Consider the following 16,907-nt stretch of genomic DNA (forward strand, 5'->3'; position numbering starts at 1 on the left):
TGAGAGAAAAAGAAAAATCAATTGCATAATGGGAAAATATTTTCCAGTGTCAAAATATTCATTCCCTAATGTAGGTTTTTAAAACATATCTAGAAATCAAAGAGGTCCTTTAAAATATTTCAGTTTTACTTTGAAAGAGCCTCAGCTACTGTTTATCAAAGGAATATTTTTCTTAGAGAAGCATTCAGACATTATTTTCATACTAGAACATCATTTTTTCCTTTCTTTAGTTTATGAACTCTGAAGATACAATGTTATAAATTTTGATCCAAAATGGATCAAGCAGAGAGACACTAGCTCACTGTAAAAATGATCATTTTTTAAAAAATATAGAGACCATCATGAGCCAATGAAATATATGTTAAAAAAGTTTTGCATGTATGCCTCTCAAAATGATATACTGATAACTTTAGTGAATCAGAATTTGATGAACATTTTCTAATTGTTCTCTCCTGCGTGATGAGTCATTTACAATTTTCATGGAACCATTCAAATGTTGTTCCAAATTTCTTTAGCAAAAGATTTAATATCTGTTTCAAATTCCAGATAAAGTAATAAATACAATTTTATGGGCTCTGCAGGACTGCTGCTCATTTTGTGCTCATCAATGCTTCAGATCTTGGTTATTTAACATGATCAATCAGGACTAAGAGATCAGGGTCTACACCTAATTACATGGGACTTAGGCACAGCCCTTACCATTTCTGGACCATACTTTCTCCATCTACTGAAGAAGAACAAGTTGGATTAAGTTATCTCTAAAGACTATTTGTCTATATTAATATTTTATTGATCAAAGAGTTCTAATTCAGTACTACTCAAGGTGTTGGTTTGTGAGGTCAGGAGCTTGTACTAGGATATAAACCACCAAATTTCTTTCTTCATCAAGAAATTCTTGCAGTGAAAAAGAATGTCAGCTGAATTGAAACGGGTTTAGCAAGCCCCTTATCTCTTCAAGGACTTGTAGCAGTTCACAGACTGGTCTGAAGGCCATAAAGTCCTAACACATTCTTCTTCCTGCTCATTCAAATAATTATCTTCAAACATACCCCCAAATTTTTACAATGATGTAAACGTTAGTAGTCTTCAGTCCTACAGCAATTGAGAAGAGTGAAATAATTTGCAGGTTTCATAATTACACCCCTCAAGCATGCAGTTGGCTGTACCTTAAATAATCAAAAGACTATACATTAAATTTAGTCTTCCAAGACAGAGGCTCAAGGCAAGGAAGTTTGAAAAATTAACCATGGCTATTGTTATTGTGACTTTATCCCCAAACCTAAAATTGGGACACATGGCCTGACAAAAACTAGTGTATTTATGGGTTTTCAAACTGAAACAAAGTTATTTAAATAGACAGAATGGTGTTAGCAAAAGGGTTAAAATCACTGAGGTATACTGCATCTCTTATTAGGGATCCAAAGAGTATAAAAGAATGGATAACTCATGTGAATAGACAGAGAAAATATTTGAAATATGAATGTCCTAGAAAATTTAGAGTAGGATATACATGCACTGTATATATAGTCCTAATAACCCCAAGTATAAAAAATTGTCATTTTCAGAAATTCCTATTTGTGGAAATTACAGTATAGTGAATCTGTATATTCTTTCATTAGCATAGTCTCAAAATTATGTTTAAAATTAGTACATGCCCTGATTCTATTTTATTATATAATCACGCTAAGTTAGATATAACGGAACATTTAAAATGTATATTTAAAAAATTGCTTACACAAGAAGAGAAGAGGGGGAATAAGAATTGGGATTCTTCCTCAGGGTAAAACTTACTATCTATATAAGTGGATGACATTTTTATTATTCAGGTGCTTCAAGGCATCCAATTGGTCAAAAGCTAGTTGCTTATGTAAATAATGGTGGAGACCTATAGTTAGGTACTTTTAAATTTGTTTGTTTCAAACTAAGGGTAAATTTTTACCAAATGTGTGTAAATTATTTAACCATTGATTGACTTCACAAATATTGACCCCTAACTACAGTGCTTTCTCTTTCACCTCTTTGCAGCTATTTGCTTGTTGAATCATTTTTGTCTCTCTCCATACACATAGACTCATATACCACATTTCTATATACATTACTTCACTTTAAATGTCTTTTAGTGCTTCTGAGTCTGACTGATGTAAGATGTTATTTTGAACATGCCAAAGCATCTAAACGACTCCAGCCTTTTCTTTTCAGCCTGCATTCCTTGATAAGTGGCAAAGCTTCCCACTTATCAGTCACTCAAAGTGACTGTAGCTGTCAGTTGTGTACAAAGCGCAATCAGTTTGGAAGCGGAGACACCAGCATTTTTCTTCTCAGCTTGAAGCAAACACGTTTTGACTGCTAGTCATTCAATTTTAAAGCATTCTCAATTAGGGTGGATGAAGATATAAAGAAAACACATCCTAAACACCTCCACCAGGCAACAGAAAAATTTTATTGTTATCTCTTGATTTACTTTAAGGCAGCCATTCCTCCTCTTTTTCTGGCTGCTTGACATGGGTGCTCATGACAACACACCCTCTATCATGAAAAGACTGAAATAATATAGTATACTAACACCCTGTGGAACCTCTGTTTGAGCCTGTTTACATGTTTTCTTGTGCTCTCTCCCTCTTGAATCACCCTGTAGTAAATCAAATAATTTACTTCAAAAATTAAAACAAAACACTCTTTTAGACTCACTTGGTTTATTTGTGAACAAATTTTGATTCAATGGAAACACAAAATCCAATTCAATAATGAGAAGAAACAGGAGAAAAGTTAGCCAGAGAAAGGAACTTTGGGGGAGAGAAAATAAAATAAAAATAGTAAAGGAAATAACTAGTGGCTATGTCAGATGGTCAAGCAGCAGGTATGGATACAGGTACTGGCAAAGTTGTGAGAAGGAATAGAGAGAGAGAAAGAGAGTTAAAAAGGTATTCAGAATTAGATGGTGGTTATGGGAGGAGAAAAAAATTTAATACCTATTTTGGCACTAAATGGAAGAAATGAAGGGAAGATAATGATTCAAAAAATGTATGTACAGACACCTGTGTGTATATATAGATATATTAATAGAAATCTCAAATTAAATATATGGGTATGATATCAAAATTAGCTCATTAGTTTACCTCTTTTATAGTTAAACATATGTGTATGCTATGAAAGTTCATTAGATCACTTCTAATTTCCTTTTTAGGTCTAACATAATTGTCAACATAAAATAGTTTTAGAAGGTATTTATCTTGGGGCTTCCCTGGTGGCGCAGTGGTTGGGAATCTGCCTGCTAATGCAGGGGACACGGGTTCGAGCCCTGGTCTGGGAAGATCCCACATGCCGCGGAGGAACTGGGCCCGTGAGCCATAATTACTGAGCCTGCGCATCTGGAGCCTGTGCTCCGCAGAGAACAAGAGAGGCAGCGATAGTGAGAGGCCCGCGCACCGTGATGAAGAGTGGCCCCCGCTTGCCACTAGAGAAAGCCCTCGCACAAAAACGAAGACCCAACACAGGCATAAATAAATAAATAAATTTAAAAATAAATTTAAAAAAAAGATATTTATCTTTTATAAATATGGCACCCTATCTTTTTTGGCATTCATAAGTGAAGATTTGGTTATATGTAATATTTGCTTATGTGAAACATATCTTTCCTCCATTTATAAATATTTATTTCCTCCATTTATAAAGGGCACCCTCTTACCTGGCTTACTGTAGAAGGCAAAACTAAATTACTTAAAAAGAAATCCTGCCACATTTGCTAGTTTAACAGGTTTAGCTCAGTTTGATAAGATCAATTACTTTTATTTTCTAGGGATTATCTGAATTAAATCACTCATTGCTACTCTAATAAGGAGAGAGAGGAAGAAGGCACCTTTTAGTCTACATAGTAGTCAACTGTCAGGATCTCAGAATATCTCTCTCTCTCTCTCTCTCTCTCTCTCTCTCTCTCACACACACACACACACACACACACACACACACACACACACACACACATCCTCATTTCTACTCCCTACAAGATTGAGAAAATGCCATAACCTATCTGAATTCTTGTGATAATCATGAGAGATGACTTCTACAAAGTACCAACCACTTAATAAGCAATGGGCTGCTTCTTCTTACTAGTATAGTACAAGGTACAAAATGATTTTACAAATCACATACAGCACTAGGGAATGTTGGTTGTCTATTTTCGATGGCTCCCATAGCATCTATTTTAATCTCTTGAGAAAATTACTGTCTTACTTATTTTTACATCCACTACACACTGGATAATGCGCCCTCACTTCATTCATACAGTCATACATTGAGTAAATATTTCTGAGTTCCCATCATATGTCAAGAAGATTTACAGGTTCTTTGGATACAGCAGTGATCAAGACAGATAAAATCCTTGACCCCCATAGACTTGTTGCTAGGTGTGCATTTGTGGTCGCAAGGGTACAGCAAGAACTAAATAAATACAAGGGGTGAGAGTGCTGTAAGACAAGTCTGCAGGAAAAGAGCTCAGAGGCAGCTGGAGGAGGCAGGAGCGCCTCCGGCTCTCAGAGACGGCCTCCCTGAGGAGGACGGCACTGGAAGAGATGGCTGGCTGAAGTGAGGCTCTGAGGTATGGGAGGAGGTGAAGAAAGCATTCCAGGCCACAAGAATGACAAGTACAAATGCTCTGATGCTAGAACATTGTCGGCATATTCTTGGCAACCAGAAAAGATGGGTTTCTAGCATGGAAGGAATGAGGGAGAAAGTTAGAGGTTGATGTAATCAAGTATAGCCCAACAGACTAAGGTAAGAAGAGTGAATTCATTTTAAATGACATGATTTTGAGTATGGTTACAGCACAATTAAATTTAAAAGATTACTCTAGCAGCTACGTGAAAAACCTAGTTAGCAGGTCAACAGAGGAAGTAGGATGACCCATTTGGTTAGGGAGCCTATAACATCAGGCTAGGTGAGAAGTGATGGTGACATAGACTAGAGTGATCATGGGAGAAGTTGCTCAACTGATAGACTTTGAGGATAAAAGCCAATTCCGATGGATTAGTTGTGAGACATAAGGGAGTGAGAGGATACAAAGACAGCTCCTAGGTCTTTGGCAACAGTAACTAGGCAAGTGGTATCATATTCACAGATGGATAAATCAGGAAAGAATGAGTTTGGGGGAGATGATCACAGGTTCTGTTTGGAAAATGTGAAATTTGAGATGCATATTAGTTATGCATTTAAACAGGCTGAGTAGACAGCTGGGTATTAGACTCTGAGGTCCAGGTGAGAGACAGAGGCTCTCAAGATAAATTCTGGAGTATTATCCATAGGATGGTACACAAAGACTTTAGATGGGATCATTTAGGAAATAAGTGGAGATAAAGAAGTCAGAGGATGGAAAATAAACGCAAGTTAGCTTTTTAAGGACAGGAAAGAACCTACCAAATGAGACTGAGAATGGGGAAGAAAAGCAGACTGTGGTCTTTTGGAGGCCAACCAAAGAGTGTTACAAGAAAGTGGGAGTGGTCAACTTTATTGAATGCTGCTGTGAGCTCCAGTATAATAAAGACTGAGAATTAAGCACTTCTAGAATATTCACTGAAAAAGAAACATCTTCAGTTTTCCTTTTGTTTCTGCTTCAAGGGAAAACTGGGGACCATTCTGGTATCATAAAGGTATCCTGTGTTCTATTTACCTCTCCTTTCTCATGTTTTTTAACTGTTAATCTTTCTTTTCTGAAGAAAAGAGCCAAATAAACACGCACACACAGAGTAAAAAGTCAATCAGTTTCTCGTTGCCTGTAAATTACATAAAAATTTACCAACTCTTGAGTAGAAATTAGTACTCTGGCTAGAGAGCTCTTCGAAGGAAACTTGCCCTGTGCTAGGCACGTCTGGAATGTATGTCTTGACTCATGATATAATTACTCTTCGTAGAATTAATTCATTTTATGTTAACACTGTTAATTTCACTGGCATCTAATTTTCTACCTATTTGTCAACTCTCTTCAAAGATAGGAGATAGAAATTCTTTCTAAAGACTCTGTGAGCACTTCCTGCTACCACATTTATTTACCACACTAACTGTATAAATTAAGGTGAAATAAAAGAAGTTCATTTAGGCCAACATATTGACTTTTGACCTATATTCTCCAAACCTGTTATTGATAACTTGCTTTGTTTTGTTTCCCACTATTTGATAATTACATTCCCAGGTTTCATCTAAGCATTGATGGATTCTGCTTTGTTAACTGGTAAGATATGAACTGTAGAGCCTCAGTGAAGAACAACGTTCAGCTTTTTCCACAGGTAATGATGTTTAGTAAAGGTGGCAAAGCCATGGGAAATGCTGCTCTCGGTCTGCTTTCCGGGCCAGTCTCAGTGATTCCATAATGACCACACTGGATTAAATGAAACCAGGGTTCACTTCAAAACTCATACTGCAAAGATTGGAGAAAGAAAAAACACAGAAACGGCACAGAAACTGGATGACAGAAAAAGGAAAACAACATGAAAGACTGAGATTCCACATAAAAAAAATGAGGAAAAGGAAATGACCTCCTTCCTTGAAATGCATTGTTTATGTCTTTACTGAGGAGCCCAAGTCAGGATGAATGAATTACAGAACCAGGATTACAGCTTCCAAAAACTGTTGTCAACATCACTTCAACAGAATCATCAACTATAGCTGTTATTTCAACTAGGGTCTCAATAATGATACTAAAAAGTTTAAAATATCAAGGTCATTGTCTAAAATTATATATAAACTCATACTGTTTGACGAATTTAACAAAAAGGGGAAAACGATGGTGAAATTCTCCATATCTATGTCCCTTGTCCCCACTATTTTCCCACCAGAGAAACTAAAAAATATATTCTATGTTATACAGATCTTAGAACTGCATATTTTGGTTTTGGAGCCTCGAGCTTCACCTTCACCTTTCATCATCTTTATGAGGACTCCTTTGTTCCCAGATACTGTTTACTGTTCTGAATATTTTCTCCTATTTAAAAAGAAAGAATTTTTTTTAAATGATGTTCTGATTTACATTTCCAAGATAGATGGACCATGTGCATATATCTCAGTTCTTTCTGGAGACATCATTAAAACAATAAAAACAAATAATTTATAAGCCTATGTCACATAAGATAATTAAGAATAAAAGGCATGCACAGGCAAGAAATATGACCAAAGTTCTGGAAGATGAAAAGCAATTGTAGAGTGTTAGCTGATGAAAGTGGGTGAAACAGACTAGAGTATACACGCAGGGGGTTAAGTGAAAACAGGGCTTAATTTTTACTCAGAATCACCAGAAAGTCTTAGGACTTGGAATACTAGATATGAGAGAGAACAGGAGTTTAAGACCTGGGTTGAAAACAGTAGTATTATTTGAAAGTGGCTCTCGTCCTCTCCCCCAGCTACATCACACCCACTTCAACAGAAACTGAATAGTCTAAGGAAACTTACGATAGCTAGCGCATGATCATTGGAATCCCAGGACAAAGACCTTTCTGTACCCATATACAGGATTCATGTTATGTATGGCCAGCTTCCTGTTCTCGCTAAAGCAGTGCCCACCTGTTGATAAGTCTCATTCATAGTCAGAGCTCCCAGTCTACTTGTTCTTATCTCATTCTTAAATCTGGATGGGTAACCAATCATTTTCTAATTCCAGTAGAACTTCAAGCTGAAAGAGTAACATCAAGATAAACAAGGAGGTGAAAATGAGAGAAAAGATAATTTAAGGAAGTGAGAATTTAATTTTTTTGGTAACACCCTCAAACATGTATACCCTGAGATATTCAAGGAGAAATGATCCATTAAACAATAGGATAACCTGAAAAAAGAATTAGAGAAAAGAAGTTGCTCATGGAAATTAAAAAGGTAATTTCTCAAAGATCCAATTAAAAAATTTAGGAGATAAAAGTTTAGGCAATCCCCTAAAAATAAGAACCAAGAAACAGAAACAAAAAATATGAACATTAGGAAACATAGTTACTAACCCAGAAAATACAATGTCTGCCTAATAGGAGATCCAGAAAGAACTGAAAAATAAAGGATAAAATGGTCAAGAAAAAAAAGACAAGATAATTTTCCAGAGCAAAAGAACATAACTTTAGAACAAAAGATTCATGGTGCTTACAAAATAATAAATGAAAAATATCAGAATATATGCTGATACTTTTCATTTATTGTGAAATGCTGCAGTAAACAGAAGATACTAAAAGCCTTCAGAAAGCAAAAATATTGGTCACACCAACAAAAACATCAGATCAACATCATATTTCTCACAGATGCGAGAAGATGATGAATCGATGGATTTGAAATAGAAGGGAAATGACTTCCAACTTACAATTTTATTTGCAGCCAAATTATCAATCAAGTAGAGGGGTAAAAAGGAGCCCCTCCTTTTTTTTCTAGGAAGTTTCTTGATGTGATTCTGGAGCAAAACAAGGAGATAAAGCAAGGAGGATAATATAGGACCTAGTGATTCTCTCGACCCTGGAGAACCATAAAGGGACATCCTAGAATGTCGGCAGGACTAACTAAACCAAATGAAAGCAGAAGAACAGAGGACTAGGGAGAAGGTGTCAAGGAAGGTCGGATTGTGGAGACCTGGTTTATTCTTGAGAATTTACGGAGATAATAAGGCAACTAATATGAGGAAGAAAGACTAATGAAAAGTCAGTTGGAAAGCTCAAACCTTCACAGAAATGAAATACGGAGCACCTTATTTAGACTATGCAGGAAAAATATATAGACATATTGTAACCTAAAAATCATCTATTGATTTTCAGTTTTTAGGATTAACCAACAGGTAAAGCACAACAGCTATGTGTGTATGTGTATATATACACATACATATATACACACATGTATTATATATATTTAGAGTAAACACACAGATAACAGAAATTGGCAGCTGTGTGTGACAGAAGAGAGATGTCATCCTCATCTGACAAGGCAAGTGTTAAGAGACACTCTTTATAGTTGATTGAGAAAAGAGGTGTAAGTTAACTATTTAAAGTTTAAGAATATCTATTGGAAGGACTTAAATGACTTATGTCATTATATTACAGGTGAGGGAGGGGTATAGGGGAGGGTGCTGGACTGGCAATACCAGAACTAAGTTTCCAGTTTCCAAGTTAATGATATTTAAAGTTGATAAGTCAGAAACGGCACTATAATAATATTTGATATACAGAAGTATAATAAATACTAGAAGGCTATTAAAGAAAAACAGATTTTAAGGAAGTCTTTTCTGAGTGAAAAGATTGGGCACAGTACAGAGGACTGGGCTCGGATTGTTGCTTTCATTATTCTCTTGTACTCTTTTAGCCATCAGGTATGTGTTATATCAATACAAATTTAAAAATATATATGCATATCAATCTATCTGTATCTCTATCTACAAAAGCAGGTTTGTCCAGACAGAGAAATCATATGAATGACTGAAATTCTATCATTAGGTAATCACCAGGAGACGTACATAAAAAGAAAACAATGCTTAAAGGATTTTAAAGTGGCTCCCTCTGAGTAAAAGGACAGACCTGCAGTTATCATCACTGCTCTTTTAGGAGAGGACACCCATCTTCTCAATAGGAAGTTCTCCTTCCAGAAAGTACAAGGAAGAGAGGAAAGTCATTTCGAAAGCTGGTACTTTGTATCTCCATATTTTCTCCTCTAATAATCTATCTGAATGTCAAGAACTATATCCTCCCAGTGGTGGTATATTGTATTTCATACAGAAAAACATTAGTCGGAGCTCAAGGAGTTAATGCATTTCCTTCTTAGGTTGAAATGCTACCTTAATTATATGGTGTTTATTCTTGGCATTTCCAGTTTCCTAAAGAGACAAGGTTACTTTGCAATCTCTTTGTGCTCATGTATATGTGTGGGGTCTTGTTGAGGGGGGTAAAATGCTTCCGACTTACCACATTCAGAGAAAGAAATCATAAATCAGCAGGTCAGTCAGGTACTATTATTTCACCTTTAACGTTATTATGTTTCCAATGCAATATTTCAATGGATTTCCTTCTGCATAATAATTTATCAAGAATTACCAAAATTCTTAATGAGCTCAGAGAACTTTGGCTCCAATAAAATGAAACCTTTATCACAAATTGGTTGAGCCCATGACTGCAACGTAATCATTCAACTGTATATAAGTCAAGATGTATTTTTACTTCGTAGGAATAAGTTCCCAGGGAAAGAAAACTCATTTTAAAACTTTGGCCATGAAGCCTTAAATGGCAGAATATTGGTGAAATAAAAATGACCAAGACTTGGGGAACTTGGAATCCAGCCATGGTTCCACAAGCAACAACTTATGTGACCTTGGGAAAATCTTCTAACCTTACTTGGTTTCACTTTACAAATGTCAAAATGAGAGATAGGTCAAAATAAAGGCTTTCTAAAAATCTGCCGTAGTTCTAAAATCATATAAATTTGGAAGAGTGAACTTACACTTTTCAGTGGTTACTGCCATGTAGGTTATATATTTTTTTTCCTAGAAATTCTCCTCTATGGAAATATTCATTAAATTGTCCATCATCAGAAAAACAGAAAAAAGTTTTTCAAATGACTTAGGCAAAAACTTTTACCATTGTGTGCTCATTACATGCCAGGGATGATGTCATTTAATCCTCAGACTAACCAGGTGTGACTTAGGTACTATAATTCCCATTTAATAGATGGGAATAATGAAACTCAGAAGGACTGAGCAATTTTCTCAAGATCACATAGCAGATGAGGTACAAAGATGCAGAAACTGAACATGAGTATGTCTAAATCCATAGAACCTGCTCTCTATCTTTTTGTTTAACCATTGAATACACTTAAGTTTCATACAGTTAAATATAATCCTATAACACCTAAAGAATCAAGCTCTCTCCTACATACTACGGAATATACACTGCACAACTAAGAATACAAAGGAACAGAGATTTGTCCTTTGCTCAATCCTTAGCTCCAGACAGAATCAGTGACCCAAAGCTACTATTAGTCCTGCATGTGCTTACCTTATGAATCAGAAACAATGACGGGGGGTTATTAAATACCAATTCTTTGCCCCCAAGAGAACACAATGAACAATAGTTGGAAAAGTTTATCAGAAGAGGGAATGCAACAAATATGTAGCATCTCTTATGACAGTTTAAACACTGAGCTTCCAGTATGGGAATCATGAAATTATGCATTTGAAAAGAAGTACAATATCTTTAAATTTGCCCTTAAAAATATTTAAGTCAATTTCATGTTAGAGCATGTTGTTGGATTGACCCTCTAAGATGCTAATAAGAACTTTAAATTCCATTAAGTATTATTGAAAAAGGGTAAGAAATTTAAAACTAGGACATGCTTCCCCTGGCCCCCCCAAACACACACCCAAAGCTACAGAAACCATGTCCTATACAAAGCTTCAAGACAAAAAGAGAACTTGAGTCTTCAGGAACATTCAGTTTGTTGCCATGATGGACGCTGAATAGAGGTCACTCATTCATTTACTTTAAAAGGTTTTGGTAACAGTGAATCAGGTCAAGATGAACCACTCGTCTAGGATTGTTACTGGAAACATAAACCATCTAACAGTATTAGAAACAGGCTGACTTATTATAAAAAAGTCAGGAAATAAAACTGCTGAAGATGGGCACTATAGCACAAGCGATAGAGTAAAAGAAAAAAAAAAGATTACCCTCAAAAAATCTAGAAGGGTATTTTTCTCTGAAATATTTACAAATTTCATCTTACGTATTAATGTGCATTAAAAGTTAGCTAGATACAGTAAGTAAAAGTGCAAAGATGTTCTTTTTTTTAAGGACAATAAACAAAAACATTAAAGAAAAATATTGCTGAATAGTAGAAAAGGAAGACTAAACCTTCTTAGTGTTCCTAAAATTAAGGGTCTCATAAAGAAAGAGACAAATTCTTGAGGGAAGATGGGATGTTTCTGATATTATGCATGATTTTATTTGTAGAATGAACTGATTTATGATCTTGTAAAGAATGACAGAAAATTCTCTTAATTCTTCTTTCAATCCTCATGAGTTATGTGAATAAACTTGGAAGAAGGCTATAACTCTATAAAGTCTTTATAAAGAAATAATGTAGATTGAGTTTTCAACCCAATTAGAATCATGCAATTTTAGAGCCAAGGTTGCTTTTTAAAGAGATAAGAACAGTTCATAAAGAATTGACCCTAAGTGATTAAATAAACTGGCTAATTTGCCAATTCCTATGGCTTTTTTCTCTTTCAACAAATAACTGCAGAGTAAAACTTACCACCGTTCTTTTCATCTGGAGTTGAAAGAAAATAGAATTAACAGGTCAAGAGAAATTTTAAATAACCTGGGTCATTAGAATATGTGAATGTCTGTTCATACACACACGTACAAACTTGTTCATATGTTTTTAAACTTGAATGAAATATACTTTGAATGGAATAAAGATGACTAAATTAACCTCTCCTTTAAAGAGAGGAAAGAATGAGGAAAATGTTAGGGGACATCACCCTCCTGTCATTTAACACAGCTATCAAGTGTGAAAATTCATTCTGCTCTCTTACCTATCAATCTAATCCACCTCACAGATCTGCTTAGACCATCTAACGTATTGCATAACTTTCCCAATATCTGAACCAAGTTAACGTCTTGTGTTATTTATAGCTGAAAGAAAAATTTTAAATGTAGCCCTAACTGTGGACTAGTAACACTGCAGTCCACTATTATATCAAGAGAGGAACTAGAATGCATTGTTTTCTAAGGTCCAAAGGAACAATGGCACAAAACATCTAAAAAATGCAATCAGGATGAATAACGTTAAGTGGTATGTTTTTTTCTACAAGGTCTTAAGGCTCCATATTTAAGAAAGAAAAAAAAGTAGATCAAATTCAAAATACACTATATATTTTCAGATATCAAAGAAAATTTAATCTATGGTAAATTCTTATGTGAGCATTGATTACATATTGACAAAAATTCATTTCATAATAATATTTGTTATACATTTAATTTGCCTTCTACTATAGCAGATTTGATTTTTAATCTTCTCCCTCCTTGTCCTATGCTGACAAAGAAAAGGAGGAAGTAGAAAGAAGAAAAGGGAGAGAAAAAATTCTATAAAGGAAATATGGTTAAAGATTTATGTGGGGACCAAAAAGGATCTCTTCCATGTTTTTAATCTTCTGTTTCTACATATGTCCCTACATCAGTGCTTCCCATATCTCTCAATAGACTAATTTAAATATATTGTGATTTTCATAACTATTAAGTGTTTGTTAGACAGCTCCAAATTAACAATTTATAAAATATACTTTAGAACTATGATTTCAGTTAATGAATATACTAGAAGCTGTGAAAATTAATTCCTTTCAGACTGTCACTCTTGCTCGGTATTTATTTTTTGCCTGAAACATTCCCAGGCTTTTTTTAAAAATAATAGCGTGATGGGTTTTGACTCTGTCGTTATCATTTATCTGTACTAACACTAGAAAAGAGGACAAATACACAGATATAGTATCTCAGCATCTTTTAATGTTTCCCCCAAATTACTGTCAGTGTGACATTATTTCCTTTAGGGACTATTGGATTTTTTTTGGTCTACCCTGTGAACTAGTGGAGGTCAGCAGCATAACATTTTGATCAAATAGAAATTCTAAGCTTTTAAAATTCTCATACTCAGCAAAATTTCAACTAACAGTCAGAAAACTTTGCTTCTGATCCTGGTTCTACCTATAACTAGTCATGTGATCTTGGGCAAGTTATTAAACTTGGCTCCAGCTCGCTGGAATACAGTTTCTACAGTCATGTCATTTCTAGAATAGTTTAAGGTACTTCATTTAAAAAATGCTCTGCCTTATAAAGTACAATGCTCCATGCTCTGGAGCAAGAAATCCTCCAATTTCAACATTTTGTTATTATGACAGAGCTTTAAATCCACATTATGAATGCAGTGGTCATAACTGTGGAATAATTGCAAAACAAGTAAGTACTGAAGGTGTTGCACAATTTATATGGTCAGAAAACACAGCTGATTGAGCCTTCTACATATTTATAATATGGGTTTACATACATTTTTGCAATTCTATTTAACAAAAGATTATCTCAATCTCATAAAAATTATAAACACTTAAAACCATTGGTACCCTCATCAAATCACAGTGAAACGAAGTGACTTGCAAAGGACCACACCACTCACTATGGAATTGTATCTGATTTATAATGAGAAATTGCCATAATAATTCTATTATCTTTGGTTTTCAATAATCAAAAACATTTTAAGTGTAGATAACCTCGTACCATCAACTAAAATTACATTCAAAGGCAGCAGGCTTAGGCTAAACATGAAACCCGAAAAAGTTTTAAACCATTGAATGAATAACCACACTCCAGATATGGACAGATAGATAATATCACATTAGAAATATGCTGTTCGTAATTAAGGAAGGCACGGAGTCTTGGATGGAACGTTTCACTGATGTTTCTCTGTCTCACTGAAACTGTGCTCATTAAAATCTCAGGTAGAATAAGAATGAGTAAACCTTGACTGGGCTATATAACCCACAGTAAAGAAATTAAGTGTAGCTGACCCAGTTAGAAAAAATGGGATAAACTTTTTTGGCAAATAAGTCTAAACATGATAAACATGTGGATGAAATAATTTTGACATGTTTGCTTCTGTCATTTATATTTACACTTAATAAAATATATTGGATTCTCAAGATACAGCTTCAAGAGAATGACGAATTTCTCCCCAGATAAGCTGACTGCAAATATAACAGTTGATTTCCGATGGATGATGTCCCGTAAGGTTGGAGTCATTGCTCCATGAACTAGTTTCCTCTTCTTGCTAGTCATAGCAAGTATGTATTGAGTACTTACTATGTGCCTTGACACTATGCTAAAGCTCTACATCCATGATTTTATTAAATCCTCCTAAATACTCTACGAAATGAGTGCTTTCAGAAAGGGAATTTTCAGAAAAGGAAACAAATTTTGGCAAAACGCATGCCACAAGCAAGTGGTAGAGACAGGCTATCCCTGGCAGCTTTGCTTCTCATCATTGCAAATTTCCACAGAAGAAAAATATGGAGGTTATAGAGCCCTCAGTCTTCGTTTCTCCACGCAGTATGAAGGGTGAAATTCGACTTGAACACTAAATCGTTACCTTCCCTCACTTCCACCTTGATCACACGTGGCTCTCGAGCCTACTGTAAAAAGTTCTCCCTGCCACCGACGTCTAACTGAAAACCTTTCTGCTTTGGTTCCCCTGCACCTTCCCCATTAAGAACATTTCCAGGCACATATTAAACATTAAAGAATAGAGAAAATGAAACCTTTCTCTACAATAATTTCCTTTCCGTATAGGATAAAAATTACCATCAGCTTGCCTCCCCTAAAACATCGCGACATAGTCGGGCCTGTGACAGAGCCACCGTGTGCAAGATTCTCATGGCACGTGGGTGACACGTCATGATTAGGCTGAAAGTAACTTTTATTTTGGAGCTCATTTCAGTCAGGTCACCTGAAAATGAGAAACAAAATCTATTTCTTAATTGGAAGTCCGTATGAAATTATGATTTCTGACCTGGATCTGTTGCTGAAGCAAATTGATTTTGTGTTGTTGCTGCAGAAGCTGCTGCTGTTGTCTTGCAATCTGCGGAGAAATGGCACATGAAAAATTTAAGCGTATATTACAGTCCCAGGGGGAAATTACCAATGTTCTGTGTCTCAAAGTTTGATGTGACACTGATTAAGCTTATGAAGATAGATGTGCCTGCGCCCCTACAGGACCAGCAATTCATCCTTAAGTAGGATCAGACAAGATATTTAGACTTAGGAACAGTTATGCTTCTTTTGGAAAACGAAGCTTAAGACACAACAACAGTGGTCCAATCCAGTGTGAAATGCTGGAGTTTCCAAAATCCCTCTTCCTGGCAGTATGTTAAGGAGGTACTACCTCTGACGTTTTCAGCCCTTGGAAAAGAAAGAGAATATTTCACAAACAGGAGGGTGTGTGCCAAAGAGTTCAGAGCAGGACAAGGTACTGTAAGATGCTCTATTCCTTAGTGAGGTTCTGGTATGCTTTTGTGTCTTGGTAAACACTGTCATTTCTGCCTCTCACAAACTGACTGCCGAGTCCTCAACACATTCAATTCTGGTCTCTACTAACAGGATTTTTAATAAAGTCACCAGTCTCTTCCAATTTTTTAAATTCTGAAGTGTTTTCTCATCCTCACTGCTTGACTTTTCATCAGAATTCAATACTCAAACGCTTTCCCTTGATCCTGAACTTTCTCCCTTGGCTTCTATGACATCACATTTTCCCTGTTTTGCTCCTACCTCTGAGTCTGATTCTTCTCAGTTACTGTCAATGGCTCTCTCCCGTCACACAATGTTGTAGGCTCACTTTAGACTCTATTCCTTTCCCTCTATACCTACATCCACATGTATGCCAAGTGATTACAAATTTGTTTCTCTAGCCTGGATCTTTGCTTTAAGCTTTGCTTTAAGCTTTGTTAATCAACAACATTCTCAAAGGCACTACAAATTCAACAGATTCAAAACTAAACTCAGGAATTAGCCCTCAGTGTGTTCATCCTAAGTGTTAAGCCAGACGAGCACAACTGCCCCCTGTTTTTCGCTCTCATAACATCCTCTACCTACTTGATACTATACCACACGCTATGATGTTATATTTATTTTTGTTTTTGCTTTAATTAACAGGTTTCTGTCTCCTAGGTAGAAATTCATAAATACGGTGAAGTTAGGGGTCACGTAGATTTTGCTCTCACCATTCACGCAAAGCCTGATGCAAAAAGAGTACAGAGTGAACACTTGATGAAGAGGGCATGAGTGAAGAGACAAGAAGAAAATTCTAAACACTTCATGAGATAGGGCAGGAAACCTTCTCACAAGAATGTAACTTCTCATGAAACTTATAGC

General features: G+C 35.7%; 1 protein-coding gene across 12 annotated transcripts in view; it reads right to left on the minus strand.

The window, feature by feature from the left end:
* SOX5 (SRY-box transcription factor 5) overlaps positions 1-16,907 on the minus strand; it is a 992,020-nt gene that overhangs the window by 183,968 nt on the left and 791,145 nt on the right. For all 12 annotated transcript variants that reach the window (XM_033430324.2, XM_033430322.2, XM_033430323.2 and 9 more), the window contains one exon: positions 15,550-15,618. In XM_033430324.2, coding sequence (XP_033286215.1) covers positions 15,550-15,618 — 69 coding nt within the window. The remainder of the gene's footprint in view (positions 1-15,549; positions 15,619-16,907) is intronic.

This window comes from Orcinus orca, chromosome 11 (assembly GCF_937001465.1).
Source record: "Orcinus orca chromosome 11, mOrcOrc1.1, whole genome shotgun sequence".
Taxonomy (NCBI): Eukaryota; Metazoa; Chordata; class Mammalia; order Artiodactyla; family Delphinidae; genus Orcinus; species Orcinus orca.